This window comes from Quercus lobata, chromosome 9, assembly GCF_001633185.2.
Source record: "Quercus lobata isolate SW786 chromosome 9, ValleyOak3.0 Primary Assembly, whole genome shotgun sequence".
Lineage (NCBI taxonomy): Eukaryota > Viridiplantae > Streptophyta > Magnoliopsida > Fagales > Fagaceae > Quercus > Quercus lobata.
The window spans coordinates 41,999,899-42,018,999 of NC_044912.1; the positions used below are offsets into that span (position 1 = coordinate 41,999,899).

The window sequence follows — 19,101 nt, forward strand, 5'->3', positions numbered from 1 at the left end:
TCTCCTACATCAATCCTGTTATTTTTCGAAGTTCAGATGTTAAGCAAATTAAAAGTCAAAATTTTTGTAATTCTGTCAAATTTATCATTGCTCCCCATATGCAGAATCCCATTGAGACCTAGCATCAAACACCTCACAGGCACTATTATAGAGACTCTTTTTATCATTTTGTCGAATAAAAGCAACCACCATTCAAAATTTGAGAGATAAGTAGGATAATTAATCGATATAGATAATTAAACTGTCTATTTACTAATATATCTTGTAGGCATTCTATCAAACACTTGTTAGGAATCTCAAACAGCTATAGTAACCAACCCCAACCTCCAAAACAAAAATAACGACTTCTATAGAATAGAAAGTGAAACAGAGATGACATTCGAGTTGATCAAATAAATGTCAAGAGGTATTTGGATGTGCAGAGTGATAAGAGAACTAATTCTCACATTTATGGCTTTTGCAAGGTTTTTTATTTTTGGTGGTAATGTAGGAAGGGGATAAGTGGAGTGGCTTGAAGATTTGGAATTGCTACTGTGAAGTGACATAAAAAAAAGTCATGCTATGCTTTTCAATAGCTAAGATTTAGTGTTTTTTCCTTAACCCACCCAGCTGTCAGTGAAACAAAAAGAGTGTCTATTCAACACAATGTTTATCTGCAAGTAAAACCATTTCTAATTTTTGTTTCATAGAGCGTAAACATAGGAGATGGTAACAATTTCAACTGTAGCCACATGCTGCCACTATATATTTGTTGTCTCCCTTAAAAGAATAATTTCCCCCACAATTCTCAACACAGCTTAAAAATAACTTCATCTATAATATATTTGTTCTTCATAATTAAACAATCACTCTATAGGGACATATACACAAAAAACCTCTGCTAGAAGATATGACTCGAGAGTTTAATACCACATTGCACATGGAGAAATACTGTCTATCATAGACAAAATAAGATTTTTTATTTACTCTAAAAGGAAAAATCTAAAGGGATACAGTGTGGACATTTCCAACTAAGTTTATATGTCGAAAATAGGCTGGTTCTAAAAGGTAAAAGTACAAAGCAAAAAACAATCACCATTAAAACATTAGCCATACAAGCCAAGTAATTTGTATACAGCATGAATAAAAGAAGCCTTTTTAATGACCAATAAATTATGCATTTCATATAAGTGAGTTAATTCAATCCATTTAGTAACAAAACAGAAAAACCAAATTTTCATGAGATATTTTTATTTATTAAATTAAATAACAATGATATATGTGCACCAAACAAAAATAGAAATAAAAAATAAAGACAAACCCAAAACAAATATTTCAGTCATATAGCAATATTCAACAATACCCACAAAAAGAAATTTTGATTTTTGGGGTTATACCATCCTCCTTTCCTCTCATCCTAATAATTCCAATTCTCCAACACTACCAACCATGAACGGTTAAATAAATTTAAAAAAAATAATAATAATCTCAAGAAAATTCCAAAACCTGCTTCAGAGGCTGCGTTAGATTGCTCATAGCTTCCTCGATGACATCGGCGACATCTGAGTTTTGGGTTTTTGGGTTTTGATTTTGGGGAAGGAGAGGGTTTTTGCTCATAGCTTCCTCGATGACACCGACGGCATCTGAGTTTTGGGTTTTTGGGTTTTGATTTTGGGGAAGGAGAGGGTTTTGATTTTCGGGGAAGGAGAGGCTTGCATGACAAAATCTGGGCAGTCGGGTGTTTTCATTTTTTTTTTTTGTTTTATCATTGGTTATGGTTTTCTTTTTTTTTAGGCAGAGAATCGAGCTAAGGAAAAGGCAGAGAAGAGGAAGGTCCGGTGGGAGGAAGGTCCGGTATTCGTGAGAGGGAAAGGTATTCGTGAAAGGGAAAGAGAAGGCAATCGGGTAGTGAAAGAGAAGGCAGGGTGTTTTCGTTTTTTTCTTTTGTTTTATCATTGTTTATGGTTTTCTTTTTTTCTTTTGTTTTATTATTTGTTATTATTATTTTTTTTTTTTTAATGATGTGCTAACGTGGAAAATTGTGGAATCTTCAAAAGCTTCGGTTTTATATATAGACTAGTCGCTAACCCGTGCGATGCATGAGATAATTAAACAAAATTTATACACATTCACTTTTATTGGTACAATCATTTGAAAAACAATTAATTTCATTATTTTTCATGTTATACTTTGTAATTGTACGGAATTAAGTCAACTCAATTTAAGTAGTTGTAATAAAATTGGCTTCTAATATTCTCTATTCTATAGAGATATGAACATATTGGATTTCTCAAACAATTACCGGTATTGCAATAAAATGATTTATTATTGAAAATAAGAAACAAAGAAAATCTGTCTATAGCTTAAGAAACACAATATACTAAAATTAAAGAGATAAAATTTTCGAAGGACAAAATATTATAGATAATTTTAGAAACAGACTATACACTTAAAAGGGTAAGTAATTTATAGCACTTACCTCCCACTATTAGTATATAGACACCAAGTGCGGTCGTCGTAACCCTTTGAAAGAACCTTCCCCAATTGGACCCTATCAAAAAAAAAAAAAAACACCCAATTAACAAAATTGATCCAAAAGGGTCTAAAAAGCACACAAAATCAATTCAAAAAACAAAAATATGAGACAAAGTAATTACTTTCTGCTGCCAATGAAATCGTCTTTTGTATTGCTGTTCCAAATAGCAACACTTATCTCTCTAAGGCCTTCAATTAATGAAAACACAAACTTCTCTTCGAATAACGGAGTATTATGACCATCTATAAACACACACAAAAAACAAAATCAGCATAACTCACTATAACTCTATAGAAGCCTCAAAAATATAAAGAGAAATTAAAGGGGTTGAATTTGATATTTACGTTTGGAGAGAGAGAGTTTGCAGAAACTGTGGATTTATATTTCTTAACTTGAGAGAGGGGTAAGGTTGCTAGGGTTTTGAGGTGTTATAATGTTTTTATTTTTATTTTTTATTTTTTAAATATTGTGTTGACGTGGAAAATTGTGGTGCCAGCAGAGGCTTCGGTCTTATATATATATATATATATATAGATAATAAAATCAAATCAAATCAAATAAAAAAACAGCTCTAACAAGTAACAACTACAATAAAGGAAAAATTACGAAATTCCCAAACAAAGTTTCTAAGATGCAACCCCACATCAGAATTTTCACATCAAACATCATAAACTACGGACACCTTACAAGCTAAAGAGAATATCAACTACAAACCACTGAAAGAGTCCATATATATATATATATATATATATTGCAAGAATCTAAACTCCAAATAGATATTACAAAACCCTTAAGTCACTCACTTCATCTGGTGGAAGCGGAAACAACTGATGATACTCTTCACTCTTCAATGACGTTGGAGACTGTAATAGAAAAGTAGAAGAGCTAAATAATGTTAGAACATAACATTCAAAACATATCTCCTTATCAACAAAACTGAACTGTGTCCCTCATTTGTTACATATTTCATATTCCCATCTATGAGCTATGTTCTGTATCTGTGACATGTTAAGCATTGCAAAGTGTGTTTGGGTTAATCCATTTACCCTAACACATGCTTCGCATTTATACTAACAACTTTAGTACATTATTACACATTTACCTCTTAACCTAAGAAGCATGGACACAAACACAGCACAAGACATAGTGACATAACAATTCTGAAAAAAATAGCACAAGACACAACAGTAACATAGCAATTAATTAATTAATATTTTGTGTATTTTACATTTTTAAACAAGTTTAATGTTAGGCTTTTGTTAATGAGTGTTGTAAGAGCAAAACCTTTTTTTTTAGGAAGGGCTTGAAACTTCGACGTTGTGGTTAATAGCCACATGCTCTAAGCTCTAAGAGCAAAAGTTAAGGTGCATTCAGCTTGTTTTACTACAAAAAGCCTTATTCCCAAATTTTGGGATTGGCTAAAAATCCTCAACAGATTAGTTAGCATCAGCCACATGTATTTTTTTTTTTGTTCACAGCTTGTTTGACAGAGAGAAAATTTGATAAGCCCGGTCTTCAAAAAGAAAATAATTCAAAGCCTCTTCCGGAAGCCACTGACTCTCAAACCATCCAAAGCAACCAAAAAGAAAATGAAAGAAGAAGAAGAAGGCAGAACATATGAAGGCAACTAATGGCAAGAATGCTGATGCGATGAGAGCAGCAGTGAAGGTCTAAGACCACTGCCAATGGGCTGAGACCAGTGCTGGCCACGTCAAAAATCCCACTCTAGCTCTTTTCCTTTTTCTTTTTCTTTTTTAAAAAATTGATTTCATCTCTGTGTTGCAATTATGTCTGAAACATGTCTTGATTGTGTCCAAAAAGAATCTTTGGACACCACATCAACACATAAGCAACCGTCTCTAAGGCATGTCTATATCAAACATGGACACGCTAAGCTTTTTAAATTGTTCGTGCTTCCTTACTCTTAACATGTAAATACTACTCATAACACAATCACTCAAACTAGGACATACATATCATATAATCCCAGCTGGCCATATAGTAAATCCAATCAAATCTTGCATAAGGGTTTAGTAAACATATCTGCATATTGAGCTCCTATAGAAACATATGGCATGACAATCACTCTATTTTCCACTTTTTCCTAACAACATGGATTGTTTTGTAATTTACAAATATAAAGCAACACCAAAACAGCAGTATAACAAGTTATAAAAAGTCACCTTTTTATCGTTGAAGAAGTTGGCATCAAATAACTCAAATGTACATCTAAGGGATGCAACGTCATTACTTTTTTCCGGACACTCACCATTCTTCTTACTGTCCTGATCAAACAACACAAGATTAATCTATAACAGAATGTGGTAGACAAGCAGCTTACCTGTACTTTGCCTTATAGTTTAATAGGCGTTACTTGAATGTGAAACTATCCAAATGTACCTCAACTTTCTGATGGAACATTTTCCAGATTTTTTTTATAGGTTCTCACCTCTTTTATTTAAGTTAGGGTGCAAAAACAAATGGAGTTTAGCACCACAGTAAGTACTTAAAGCATTGGTGATTTCCAGTTTAGCATAGACTGACATAGAGTGACTACAAAGCATTGACATAGAGTGACACCACTAAACAAGATAGTTAACAAACCTCTTTTTCAAGGTTCACGAATTTTGCGATTTTTAACCCTCGTGTAATGTTTGGGCGGGGGAGGAGGCTGCGGTGCACCATCCTTAGGCTCATCATCGTGCTACAAAAAGGATGAATTTATAAAAGAGCCACTACTAAAGGATGAATTTATAAAAGAGCCATTACTGAAGCATAAAGATTGATTAATCTCTAATCTTACAAAGGGCAGCTCCATCCATCAATTAAAAGAATGCAGTAATGCATATTGAGAACTCGATATTATGCTCCAATTCCATGACTTTAGCACTTACTCAAGGTTCACCAATTTTGTGTTTTTTAGCCCTCGTGTAATGTTTGCGCGAGGGAGGAGGCTACGGGGCATTATCCTTGGGCTCATCATCGTGCTGCAAATTCCATTAGATACATGCAATCAATATTCGGTATAATGATAAGAATAAAGTGAACTAGAAAATATATTATTACGTTCTAATTAATGTTATCATACCATAGAGCTACCTCGGTGTCTTATTTTGTGTCCACCTGTCCCACAAGTGGGTGCTCTTCTAGTGCATTGCGGTCTACCTCGTGGGGGTGAGGACTGATGGGGGGATGCTCGTCCAGTACATCAGTATGTGGCTGTAGAGTGTCAATCCCAACCGGAGGTCCTAGAGGGTCAGATAAGGATGCGGTAGGTGGGTAATGATGCTCTATGTAAAGGCCAGGAGTGGGTGCAGTAGAGCTGGTGGGTGGGTATGAGGGTGTCTTGGGGAGTATAGGAGGGGTCAAATTTTGATCAATACTGACATCAAAATTGGGCTGCGAAGGTGGGCTGGGTGAAGGGACCTCGGGTTAAGGAGATGCATCTGGGATGGGTGGAGGGACCTCAGGTTGAGGAGATGCGTGTAGGATGGGTGGAGGCATCTCAGGACTAGTTACAACCCGAGGGGTTGTTGCACGCCGACCACGGCCCCTGACTGCACTTGTGCTTGGGCTTGCTGTAGTAGGCCGACCACGACCCCTAGCTGCGCTTCTGCTTGGGCTTGCAATAGCACGCTGACTACGGGTCGGTGTACTTACAGGTGCTGCGCTTGTGCTTGGGGTTGCAGTAGCTGCTAGTTCAATCTCATGCCTATTGTTTGCCTACCCATTTGCTGCAGGACCACCACCAAGGCCAGCCACAATATTTAGGACACATTGGACATGGTTGTGAGCTTGGCTGCCTTTAGGAAGCATCTCCAACAACGCTAAATGGCTTTGAATCTGAAACGGAGAAAGAACCAGTACAATCAGATTTGAGACATTTATGTATCAATTAATGAATGGATAATATAATACTTATTAATCTACTCAAATACTCAACTCAAAACTAACAGTTCTATTAGAATACTATATGTATCAGAAACTCTTTAATTAGATGTCAGTCAAATCAAACCAGATTTGCTGAAAAATTCATAGAAATTGATTCTATGTTCATACATGTACTCAAGTAAAATGAAGTAGGCAATAAAATGTAATTAGAATACATTACCATTATATCTAATTTAGCGCTGTTGCGGTCGACATACTTTCGAGTGACCGGACGGTACCATAGGTAATAAGCATGATTACGGGGCATCTCACCAATCTGAGGAGGTGCATGACAAACTTGTTGTCGTCTCATTTCCCATGAAATGATATACGGTCCATGCTCCTCCCTCCAATTCTTTTCCACCTTCCCATGTAAGTCTATTTTATGCAGTCTATCATCGTAGACAACATCGTCAGGCCGCTCCTGCGCCAAGCCAAACTATCGAAGGACACGGTCCGGGTGGTGTCTCTTTACTATGCAAAAACACACAAGTGGCACCCTTGCTGTCCACGTATCCCTCCCTGCAACACAGAACTCAGGAAGGTGGCCAAAGTCTGCCTCGTATAGCTGCCACACAATCTACAATAGAAACAAAAAACAATTATCATAACATCTTAAAATGTGAAACAAGGGAGAATACATAGATAAAGGGAAAAACAAAAATTATAACAAAAGATATGTTAAAGGATGAAGCAATCATATTCTTAAGGAAAATTATCATAACCAAACAAAAATTTTGAATATTATTACCTGGTCTGGCTGTATTGTAACTAATTGCTCGCGATAGTGGATCAAGGCCGTGTTGGATGGCCTACTCTTCGGGCTTGGCACCCGCACCCATCTACAATTACGAGCGAATAACATAAGAACGATTATACAATTTAGTTACTAAGAAGAGTACATTGCATAACACACTAAATATTAGGAAAAGACTTACTTAAATGCAAGTGGAGCATATGGCCATGGGCCATAATCACATCCAGGTGGGGGCTCTATCCTCGGGCACAAGAATGGCAACCTTGCCCTTGCCCTTGCCCAATATTGGACCAAGGTGCACGCCCCACCAATCTGTGATGCCCCTTTCTCGCTTGCCCGACACAACTCTCTGTACAACCAGGCCAGGCAACCACTACCCCAACTATACTGTGGCGTATCACGAAGGTTGCGCATGAAGTCCAAGAACATTAGATGCACCCGATCTCCTGACTTGTCCATGAAAAGTTTATCCCCTACTAGCGCTAAAATATAGCACCGGGCATATTGGTGTATCTGCATCTCCATTGCGTCATGAGGCAGTGGTGCTGCAATCGCCTCAACAAGTCGGTTGATGAGAATTCTTTGCCCCACCAAAGTTTTATTGTCATTCGGCGAAGTAAAACCAAGCAAGTCCCTACACAGTTGACTCCAATCCCCATCCACAACAATAGTCGGCCCAACCAAGACCTCACCGTCTATAGGAAGTCCGAAAATTACCTCCACATCTTGTAGGGTGATTGACATCTCACCATGTGGAAGATGGAACGTATGAGTCTCCGGCCACCATCGCTCAACTAGGGCCAATATTAGGCAATGATCTATCTCTCTAGAAGGGGCTCTAAACAATCCTTCCATCCTTAGCAATTTGATAATGTCAATCACTCGATCATCTTGCATCTGAACGTTTGCCATCTCCTTAGTGTGACCACGACACGTAAGTGGGCCCGAGTCCTACAAAATCGATAAAAATTATAGCGGTTGTTAGAACTAGAAATACAACTTTGAAAGAACTTGCTAACTAAAAGTCAAAGACAACGTAAAAATTAAAGCGGTTGTTAGAACTAGAAATTTCACCTCGCCATTCCAAATGGCCTCTGATCGATGATATGGTTGTCGCATCAACAATGACCTCTGAAGCGGACCGAGGTGTAAGATCTCTAGCTCCTCATCGATCCGAGGCTCCATACTACAAAGAGTGCTACTGTGAGATCATTAATAGTGTAGGGGTAAAGGAGTGCTATTCTACATGCAAGGAAAATCTATACTGAAGAGTAGCTTATTGGCATTTTTTAAAAAAGGATGCTAAAACAATGATGAGTTAATAAGACAACTTTGTTTACAGAAAACTCAAAAACAATGATGAGTAATTATGTAAAAATGCTTGAGAAGCATTAATAAACACAATGTGCTTCTTCATATAGTAGTTCATTTTGTTGTTCTAAAAACACATGGAAAGATTGTCAAATTAAGTAGAATGTAACAGAAGGTTTAACTTCTTCACTATAAAGATCACTACTAGAAACACCTGTCCATAGAATCTTCAGCCAAATGTTGAGTGGGATTAGCTACAGTAGAGATGTTTTCTAGTAATGGCGGAAGAATTGAGCACATTTGACAAATCAAACTGCTTCAGACTAGTAAAAACTGTTAAAGGATCCTTTAATTTTTCTAGTTTCATAGGATGGCAAAGGATAGCACCAAAATGCAGTACCAAAATGCAGTACCAAATTGATAGAAAGAATGAGTTTACAACTTGGAAAGATGGGCAAGGCTAAGTCTCTTAGAGCAGGCTGGGGTTGTTTCAACTCTTCAAGAGACAAAATCTTGGAAAATGCCTCTTAGTTATGCTTTCTTGTTGATTATAAAAGATGACTATACTATTTTTTTGATAAGTAATTAAAACAGATGACTACAATATGCACTACCTTGTCTATTTATAGTTACACAAGGATGCATGCCATTGGCTAACTGCAATGCTTTAAATATATATATATATATATATATATATAAGTAATAAAGATTTATGTACTGTATGTGGGACCTACACAATGTGAGTGTGATAGTGAATGGTCTTACTAGAGTACCAGTGTAGAACAAGGCAATTGATTCTTCAATTTTTCATTTTATTTAATTAAACACAAGCTTGACCAAGTTGAGATTTAATTGGTTTGGTCAAAGTAAACCTGGAGTGGGAATATGGATTATATTTTAGTAGTAGGAGGCTACTAGTTAATAAGGGCTAAGGAATGGCATCATTAATATTGCAGTGATATCGTACTGATAATTGCTATTTGATAAAACCTATATCACTACGTTTTAATACTAATTAGTTGCTGACAAATACTATTAGATTTTCTTTTGAGTAATCTCATTAATTCATTAGATATTTTATATTTCACATATCAAATGATTCATCCAATCAAACAAATGTGGTTTCAGTCAATGTGCCCATTAATTTAAAATAAAAAGCAAGTCCACCTTTTAAGGATTCAATTCATACATAAATGACCTGCTACTTTAAAATAGAATTTTCTTCAAAAAATGTAAGCTTGCAACCTACCCCAATTAAGCAAACTACTATAGCTTCTATTTCTAGAAGTTATCACGGTATGTTTTATTCCTAATCATTGTTAGTACTATTAAAAGAAAATTACTATTTGAGAGAGGTTTGTGTTCTTATATTGAATTATTTTTAGTAATAAATTATAAATTAGGACAATATTTATCTAATCACCCATGTAAAACCCTTTTTTTTTTTTTCATATTTGCTTCCCATGTTGGGAAGATTAAAAGTATGAACCCAGATAGAAAATAATAATCTGACCACTTTTTTTTTTTTTTTCTTAATTTCAACTACTCCATTCTACCAAACATGGGGAAAAAATCAATCTTTCATTTTTTGTTTACTGAGCTTGAGCCATCTCATTGGAGACCATTTGTCAACATTTGAGACTTCATAGCAGAACTATCATCATATGATTCCAGAATTACTATTTTATTAGCACCAAGTAGGGTTAAGTGGTTAACCAGATTTAGTTTCTTGCAAGTCTTTTTGTTCTTGGTTCTTAGCCCCCATAAAAAAGAGTGGGGTTATAAGTGCTTAACCAGCATAGCTATAGTGAGTTGAAAATCTCTTTGTGTGAATTATGATAAGAAAGACATAATTGTTAATCTATGCAAAACTATAAGAAACTCAAAGCGTAAAAGCTAAAGCGAGACACAAGAACAAAGTCATCCCCACAAAATCAAAAGGTTAGTGGAAGATTCATAGTCCACCCCCAAAAGCTTCAGTATTCTTCAATCTTTAATCTTCACACCATTCACTACCTGGTTTATTTATTAAATAAACTATAGTGAGATAATTGTAATAAAATAATTTTATATATATATATATATATTTGGATGGATGATTGGATCAGATGGTTTCAAAAAACTATTAACCTCAAACTCAACGCAACCCAAAATTATTATTATTTTTTTTTTCAAACCCAATCTATCAATCTATGGAAACCAAACAATGACTCATTCCTTATTCCCATGGCTGAACCAAATGTGGCACAACCCCAAAACCATGTCCACACTCAAATACAGATGTTCTGGTGTAAGTTCTCATTTTTTTCAAATGAATATTCTCTCAATTATTACTTCACAACTCATACACTGTTCATAGAAGCATTTCATCAAACCCATAATTTGAATTACAAACCCACAAAAGAAAATACATACAGAAAATTAAAACAAACCCAAAACAAATCAGTGAAAATACCATGAAACAAGATACACAAACAAATCAAACAAAACCCACAAACAAATCAAATGAAACCCAAACAAACTAGATTAAATATCAATGTAATCCAGATATTAACAATTTTTACACTATCCAACAATTCGAATGCTCAATTAGTTAAAAAAAATTAATTTTCCAAACAACCAAACAGAATAATATACATGCATTCATTGAAATGACATGAACCACCAAAACCCAGAAAGATCCGAAATTGAAAAACGAAATAGGTAACATCATGAAATTCCAAAACCTAAGATTGGAGTTGGAGAAAGAGAGAGTACCTTTGGCGCACGGTGGGTCAATGGGAGCAGTACTGAGTTTGAGTGGCTGACTGTCAATGGGAGCAGCACTGAGTTTGAGTGGCTAAGTGTCAATGGGAGCAGCACCTTCGGCATGGTGAGTTTGAGAGAGCGGAGTGTCTGAGAGTGAGTTGATTTTGAAATTTTCACAGTGAGGGGATGAGTTTGAGAGAGCGGAGTGTCTGAGATTGAGAGATGTTGAAAGGGTCTGAGAATATAGATTGTTTTAAGTGGTAACTGAAACTCGGTTTTAGAAGAAAAAAACGTTAAAAAAAAAATTGAGTTTATAAAACTCGATTTTGGAAAGCGAGTTTTATAAACTCGCTATCCAAGTGGAAAACTTTGGCCACGTCATCATATGAAAAACCACAAAAACGAGTCTTAAAAGCTCGATTTTTAATTGGATCTCGAGTTTTAGAAACTCGAGATGCTAGTATTATATAGTCTTTCGTAACCGGGCAACTAACGAAATTCTTAGCATATTACAGTTATTTAGAAAGGGTGTTCCTGAATAAGGTGGCCAAATATGCTCCCCGTAGCTTTATCATTAATTGCTTGAATAACTACCAGAGCATCAGATTCAACAATAATCCAAGGAAGCTGAAGCTCTTGAGCAAAAAGGACACCTTGCTCCAAAGCAAAAACTTCTGAAAGCTTTGCAGAAAAATAAGACTGAAGCAGCAAGCACAGAGCAGCCACTACTTGACCATTGAAGTCTCTAATAACAACACCCACACTGGAAGAACCTTCTTGTTCTGAAGAAGCACCATCAACATTTACTTTAAAAACTCCAGGAGGGGGTGGGCTCCATCTAGAAGAGGTAGGCCTTACTAAGCCAAAATCCCAACTAGCAGAGCATGTAAATTCTTCCACAGCATTTCTTGCTCTATGCCAAACTTGGAGAGGAGAAAGACCACCCTCCTTATGCACTATACTATTTCTGTTAGACCATATGGCCCAAGCCGTGGCAAAGAAGAGCTCCAAATCTTGAAGAGTTGAGTGAGAGAGGATAGATAGAGCCAAGTCTAGGAAGGAATTTTTAAATCCTTGGGTGTGAAGAGGATTTTCAAGCCAGAAGTCCCAAACCAAGGATGAGAAATCACATGTAAGAAGAGCATGATCAACAGATTCAGCATCATTTCCACAAACAAGGCAGGCCATATTTTGAGAAATCCCTCTTCTGAAAATGGCTTCCATCGTAGGGAGACCATTGACACAAGCTCTCCAAGCAAACACCATTTTTGTTGGCAAGTGGAGATGCCAAAGCCGCTTCCACAAGGGCTTACAAGGATCCCCATTAGAACTTTCACCATGATCATTTGCCCTTACCATGATCATTTGCCCCCATCAGACCGTGAGCTACATGATAGGCATTTTTGACTGAGAATTCTCCATGCTTATTTCCAATCTAGATTATTTTGTCTTCTGGAAGGGTGCAGCTTAGAGGAATCTTCAAGATTGTTTCTGCTTCGAATGGGAGAAAGGTTGCCCTAACCAAATCCACATTCTACCATTTTGTCATTGGGTTTATGAGAGATGAGACCATTGGGAATTGGGGAATAACATTTTGGGGGGGGGGGGGAATGACCTTGTAGGTGGACGGGGTTGGCAGCCATTTGTCATCCCATATGTGAATTAGTTTCCCGTTGCCCACTCTCCAACGAGTTCTCTCTCTAATAATGTCAAGGCTGCTATGTATGCTTCTCTAGGAGTATGATGAGGAGTTACCAAGCTTAGCATTTAAAATATCTCCAGAAGGGAAATATCTTGATTTGAGAATCCTAGCCACAAGAGAGCTTGGGTTTTGCAGAATTCGCCATAACTGCTTAGCAAGCATTGCTTTGTTAAAAGCTTGTAGATTCTTGAACCCCATTCCACCGCTTGCTTTCTATTTTTCTAGCTCACCCAACACATCTTTGCTTCTTGTTGCCTTTGGCCCCATCAGAAACTTCTCATCATACTCTCAATTTCTTCACATAGGCTTTGGGGAAGAAGGAAGCACCCCATAGTGTATGTGGGAATTGCTTGAGCAACTGCTTTTATAAGGATTTCTTTACCCCCCATAGAGAGAAGTTTATCCTTCCACCCGGCTAACTTTTGTCCAATCCTCTCTTTGAGAATAGAGAAGATTTGTTTCTTCGATCTACCAATAAAGGATGGGAGGCCTAAGTATCTCGTGTGTCTAGAATCCTGCATAGGACCAAGAGTAGCAAAAATCTCATCCTTGACTTCTTGAGATGTATTGGGGCTAAAGAAAATGGAGGATTTCTCGATATTAATTTTCTGACCCGAGGCTTCCTCATAGTTCTAGAGGATTTGCTTCAATACTTGACATTCCTCAGCACTAGCTTTGCAGAAGAGAATGCTATCATCCGCAAATAACAAGTGAGTGACTCTTGGGCAGCCCCTACATATAGAAATGCCTGTCCAACTATGGTTTCGGGCTGCCTCGTGAATAAGAGCAGAAAGCCCTTTAGTACAAATAAGGAAGAGAGTTGGGGAGAGAGGATCCCCTTGCCTAAGCCCACGGGAAGGAGTAATGTTCCCACAAGCAGCACCATTTATTAAAACAGAAAAAGATACCGAGGTGATACACCTCATAACAAGATCCACCCACTTGGAACTGAAGCCTAATTTCTCCATAACTGCCTTAATAAAGCACCACTCAACTCTGTCAAACGCCTTACTCATATCAAGTTTCGCGACCATGTAGCCTTCCTTGCTTGCATTTTTGTGGTTTAGAAAGTGCATTAACTCAAACGCCACAAGCACATTGTCAGTAATAAGCCTGTCAGAGGTGAAAGCATTTTGATTTTCAAAAATAATATGAGGAAGTAGGGCCTTAAATCTATTTGCAATGGTTTTTGATATGAGCTTCTAAACAACATTGCACAAGCTTATGGGCCGAAAATCAGCCATCTTTTTGGGATTATTAATCTTTGGGATGAGAGCAATATTGGTTCTATTAAGGCTAGCCATAGACATATTACCATTAAGAACATTCAAAACCATATTAGTAATGCTACAACCCACTATATTCCAGTATTTTTGATAAAAGATGGCAGACATACCGTCCAGGCCAGGTGCTTTTGTGGGATGCATCTGTTTGAGGGCAGTGGCAACCTCCTCCCTGGTGAAGTTCTTGTTTAGACTTTCATTCATCTCTTCAGTCACCCTTGTAAAGTCTTAACTCCGTTTGATAGAATTGTTAAATAATTTAGGCGTAAATGTTCTTTTCATCTCTATATTTTGGGGTCATTTTTATTTTGGTCCTTACATTTTTATTTTATCACTTTTAGTTCCTAAATCAATTAGCGCATGTCATATCAGTTCTTGCCATCAGCCAACTAACAGAAAAAGCTGACGTAGCTGACGGCACTATTAAAATAATAATGAAAAAAATTATTTTGGCATTAAAAAATGCCACATCAGCATTTAAGTTAAAAATTAATTTTAACTAAATAAAAAAAATTAAAAACAGAATTAAAAACAAAAAATAACATGAATTGAGATTTAAGAGTGCCTTGAACAAGAACAATAAGAACACAAATCCAGATTTAAGAACAAGAAGAAAATTTTCCTTTATTTGACTTTTTTTTTTCCTTAGAAAACAAACACAAGATTAAGAAAGAACAAATTTAGATCTAAGAACACAAACCCATAAATTAAAATCCAAAAACTAAAAAATCTCAAAATTACCATTTTCTCAAACCTAGCAAAATCATCAAATCCCAAAGCACCAAAGTACCAAATCAATCCAAAAAAATACAACACAACCAAAAAAAAAAATCTCAAACTCAGAAAAACCCATCTCTGAACCCAACAAACCCACCTCACTCTCAAAAACCCAAACTAAAACAACAAAAACAAAACATAAAAATCAAAATCAAAACGCTGACTCTAAAACACTATGAAGATTTTTCTGATTCTCTCATTAGCTTCAATCTTCTACTTTTCTCTAAGCAATTCCATTGAAGACGATGTGATGTGCTTGCAAGGCGTGAAGAACTCTCTCTCTGACCCGGCCAACAAATTGAGTTCATGGACCTTCACGAACTCGTCCGTCGCTTCAATCTGCAAGCTCCAAGGAGTTATGTGCTAGAACGAGAAGAACCAGCTCATCAGCATTCAGCTTCCAACGATGTAACTTTCCGGCGAGGTTCCGGAGAGTCTGAAGTATTGCCGAAGCCTTCAAACCCTATATCTGTCCAACAACTCCATCTCTGGTCCAATCCCTTCTCAAATCTGTAACTGGTTGCCACAGTCCAATCCCTTCGTGATCCCCTAGATCTGGGGTTTGTGGACCCATTTTTGCTCTTTGATTTTCTGTAGTTTAGTTTCATAGATCTAGGGTTTGTGGACTCATTTTTGCTATTTGATTTTCTGTAGGTTTGGATTGTGGTTTCTGTACTTTGGGTTTTTGATTTTCTCTAAGTTGACTTCTCGTTTTTGCTATGTTCTTCTCGGGTTTGTGTCAATTTTCATTTTCCTATGTTTGCTTTTGTTCATGCTCTTTGATTTGGTGATGTTCATGTTTTTTTTTTTTTTCTCCTGTAGGTTTGATGTTCATGTTCTTTGATGTTCATATTCTTTTATTCTGAGTTTGTTCTTTGATTCTGGATTTGATGTCATTGCTGGGTTTATTTCTTGATTTAAGAAGAACATTGAAGAACAAGTTCTTATGTTCTCATGTTCTTAGATCTCACTTCATGTAATTTTTTGTTTTTAATTTTTTTATTTAATTAAAATTAATTTAAATGTTGATGTGGTATTTTTTTATGCCAAAATAATTTTTCTTATTATTATTTTAATAGTGCCATCAGCTACGTCAGTTTTTTCTGTTAGTTAGCTGACGGCAAGGACTGATATGACACGTGTTAATTGGTTTAGGGACTAAAAGTGGTAAAATGAAAATGTAGGGACCAAAATATAAATGACCCCAAAATGTAGAGACGAAAAGAGCATTTATGCCAATAATTTATTTTTAATTTTTAAATAATATTACATAAAAATGATAAAAATTTACACCAAATAACAACTTTATATATATATATATTGGTGTGTGTGTTAAACAAGAAGCATGGCCTCTTTCTCTTTCTCTAGAAATATCTAAAGTATATCTCAATTTCTCTCTCTCTCGAATTCTCTAGAGCTCAGTTTAAGTTCAGCCACACTTTTTCAAATTGTCTGGAAGATTTGAGAAAGTCATTATTTTATTGTCAATAAAAGAAAGAAGCTAGAAGCTAGTATAAATAGATGTAGTGATGGTTGAAGTGAAAAAAAAAAGGTAATGTAGAAGGTGTGAGAGACTTGTGAAGTGAGTGTGTGTCATAGAAACATCAAGTGAGACGTTTGAAGTAGCGTGGGCAAAAATTGCCAAACAGTCTATTTCTGAGAAAAAATTAGGCGCGTGACATGCGTTCAAAGTTATTTAGTAAGTTGGACTCTTTTTGAAAGTCGAGTTTGGCAAACTCGACTTTGAGCTGGAAAACGAACACTATAGTGGTATTTTTTTAGTGCCTATAGCAGCGTTTATATAAAATGCCACTATAGGGAACCTCTAGCGGCGTTTTTGACAAACACCACTAAAAAAAACGTCACTATAGTGTTTGTTTTCCAGTCCAAAGTCAAGTTTGCCAAACTCGACTTTCAAAAAGAGTCCAACTTACTAAATAACTTTGAATGCATGCCACGCGCCTAATTTTTTCCCAAAAATAGCCATCAACCCCTTACTTTCTTTGCTTGCATTACTTCGGGCTTGTTGTGACACATTCTCACTTTTCTACCTCACATACTACTCATGAGTTTGCTACTTCTCTCTCTCTCTGGGCTCATTTAGACCCGTTTGCTTCCTCAAGACCCATTTGTTTATTTTATGGGCCTATGATCCATTATTTATTCCTGCCACTTGGGCTTAATAGTTTTTTCTATCCACTTACTAACACTTTTCTACCCATGGTGCTGGGCTTCTTCCTTCTACTAGGCTTCCCGAAATGAGCATCAACAATTATTCTTTTAAGATCTCAGCCAAAAAAAAAAAAAGAAAGAAAAAAAAAAGAGACTATTCTTTAAGAAATTATATCCAATCATAAATTTTTGGAATTAAAGTTATGTTTGATTTGACTGAAATTAATTTCTGAAAAATATTTTTAGCGTTTACGAGTGTTTGGGACAATTGAAATTGTATAATTTCTAGTTGATTGTAAAACAAAGGCATTTCTAGTAGAAAATGATTCACACTTTCATTTATCGTAAAACATTTTTCGTCTCATCAAAAATTCAAAAATTCATCAACCAAACCTCCTTCCTCCACTAATGTCCCGTCTCTATTCGCAAACCACCTCAGCTGGCAGCCAATCATGCTTTTTTTTCTTTTTTTCTTTTTTTTTTTAAATCTAAAATTCTCCTTTTATATATATATATATATATATATATATATAGGAGATGAGAAAATGCTGGAAAATAGTAGAAAAAATGTTTTCCTTAGCTTTTTTAGATACACAACTAAACACTTGAAAATATTTTTTGACAGTATTTTTAGGAATGAAACTAAACACAAACCAAGTTTAATTGTTGTTATATTATATATACATGAGTTGTCGACTGCCGATTGTGCTGATACCAGCAGCAACGGTGGTTTGTGTTCATATGATTACCGACAACTTTCACATATTAAGCCAACATGAAAGTGACTGTATATCAATGAAAATTTGAGTTAGAGAAAGAAACGTGTTTATTTTTTACTGTCTCTCTCTCTCTCTCTTAAACGTCATGAGTTTGAAGAAGACAATGACTTTTCGGTCATGAAATATTTGGGGGGTAGGTTGGATATGTGTGTGCCAATCGTTGCTATCCATATTTCTTGTTAGTAAGAAGAGTAGGCTCCGCTCTACAAATGGCATAGTCTTGTCCATCCCAACCCAAAACATTCGTCTCCCATTCCCCATATTTTGAATTTTAAACCAAGTACGGTTTGAATGAAAGGTAAAACAACCAAGTTTATTAATCAGATATGCATGCATCTCCATCCAAACAAGCTTCCTTATAAGCCACTATTTTTTTTTTTTTTTTTCCAATTTCATATCCAAAGAAAAGTAGACGTTGAAAATTGAAATTCTAGTACCAGGCCCTTATACAACTAGAACCTCTCCCCCTCTCTCAATGTGAATGTAAAAAAAGATTTGCTAGTGTGGTCATTGTTCTCGCACCACTTATAATTGTGTTATGACGTAGGCTGTGGGGTACCTGGGCATGCTTGTCACTGCTCAAATCTACAACTCCCTGATTTTTTACAACTAGAACCTCAAGTTCTTCTATGCATTTATAGTAATTGTTCCCAAAAAACATCAAGCTGGAAAATATTCACTTCATAGCTCACACATGTACCCATAAACTGGGCCTTTTGGGTGTGTGTGTGTGAGTTGGAAAATATACATATTCCAAATGCAAATTTAAAATTTTTATATACTTTCCATATTATGAGAAAAGAAAAAGATAAGAAAGAAACCAGGAAAATATAAATAAGATTAAATAATAAAAAAAATGAAAAAAGAGGGGCATCCGGAGGTACAATCCTTTATTAAAAGGAAGCTGCAAACGCTTTTAGGAATCAGTTCAGCAATGAGATTCAAAGATAGCACGTAAACATTGTTCAAAGCTGTTCCTTGTGGGATGGGATTGGAAGTTAGAAGGAACATCCAAGAAAAATAGTCAACCTATTGCAGATGCATATTTAAAAATATTCTCTATTTTTCCATATATTTGAGAAAATATAAAGAGAATACAAGAAGCAATGGGGAAGAGTAAGAGTATG

The 19,101-nt window shown here is 36.1% G+C and overlaps 1 protein-coding gene across 1 annotated transcript; it reads right to left on the bottom strand.

Moving 5' to 3' along the window:
* Positions 1–11,780: 11,780 nt before the first annotated feature.
* On the bottom strand, positions 11,781–12,620 carry LOC115961775. The gene has a single exon (XM_031080697.1). The coding sequence runs from the start codon at positions 12,618–12,620 to the stop codon at positions 11,781–11,783; it is 840 nt and encodes a 279-aa protein (XP_030936557.1).
* Between the last annotated feature and the right edge of the window lie 6,481 nt (positions 12,621–19,101).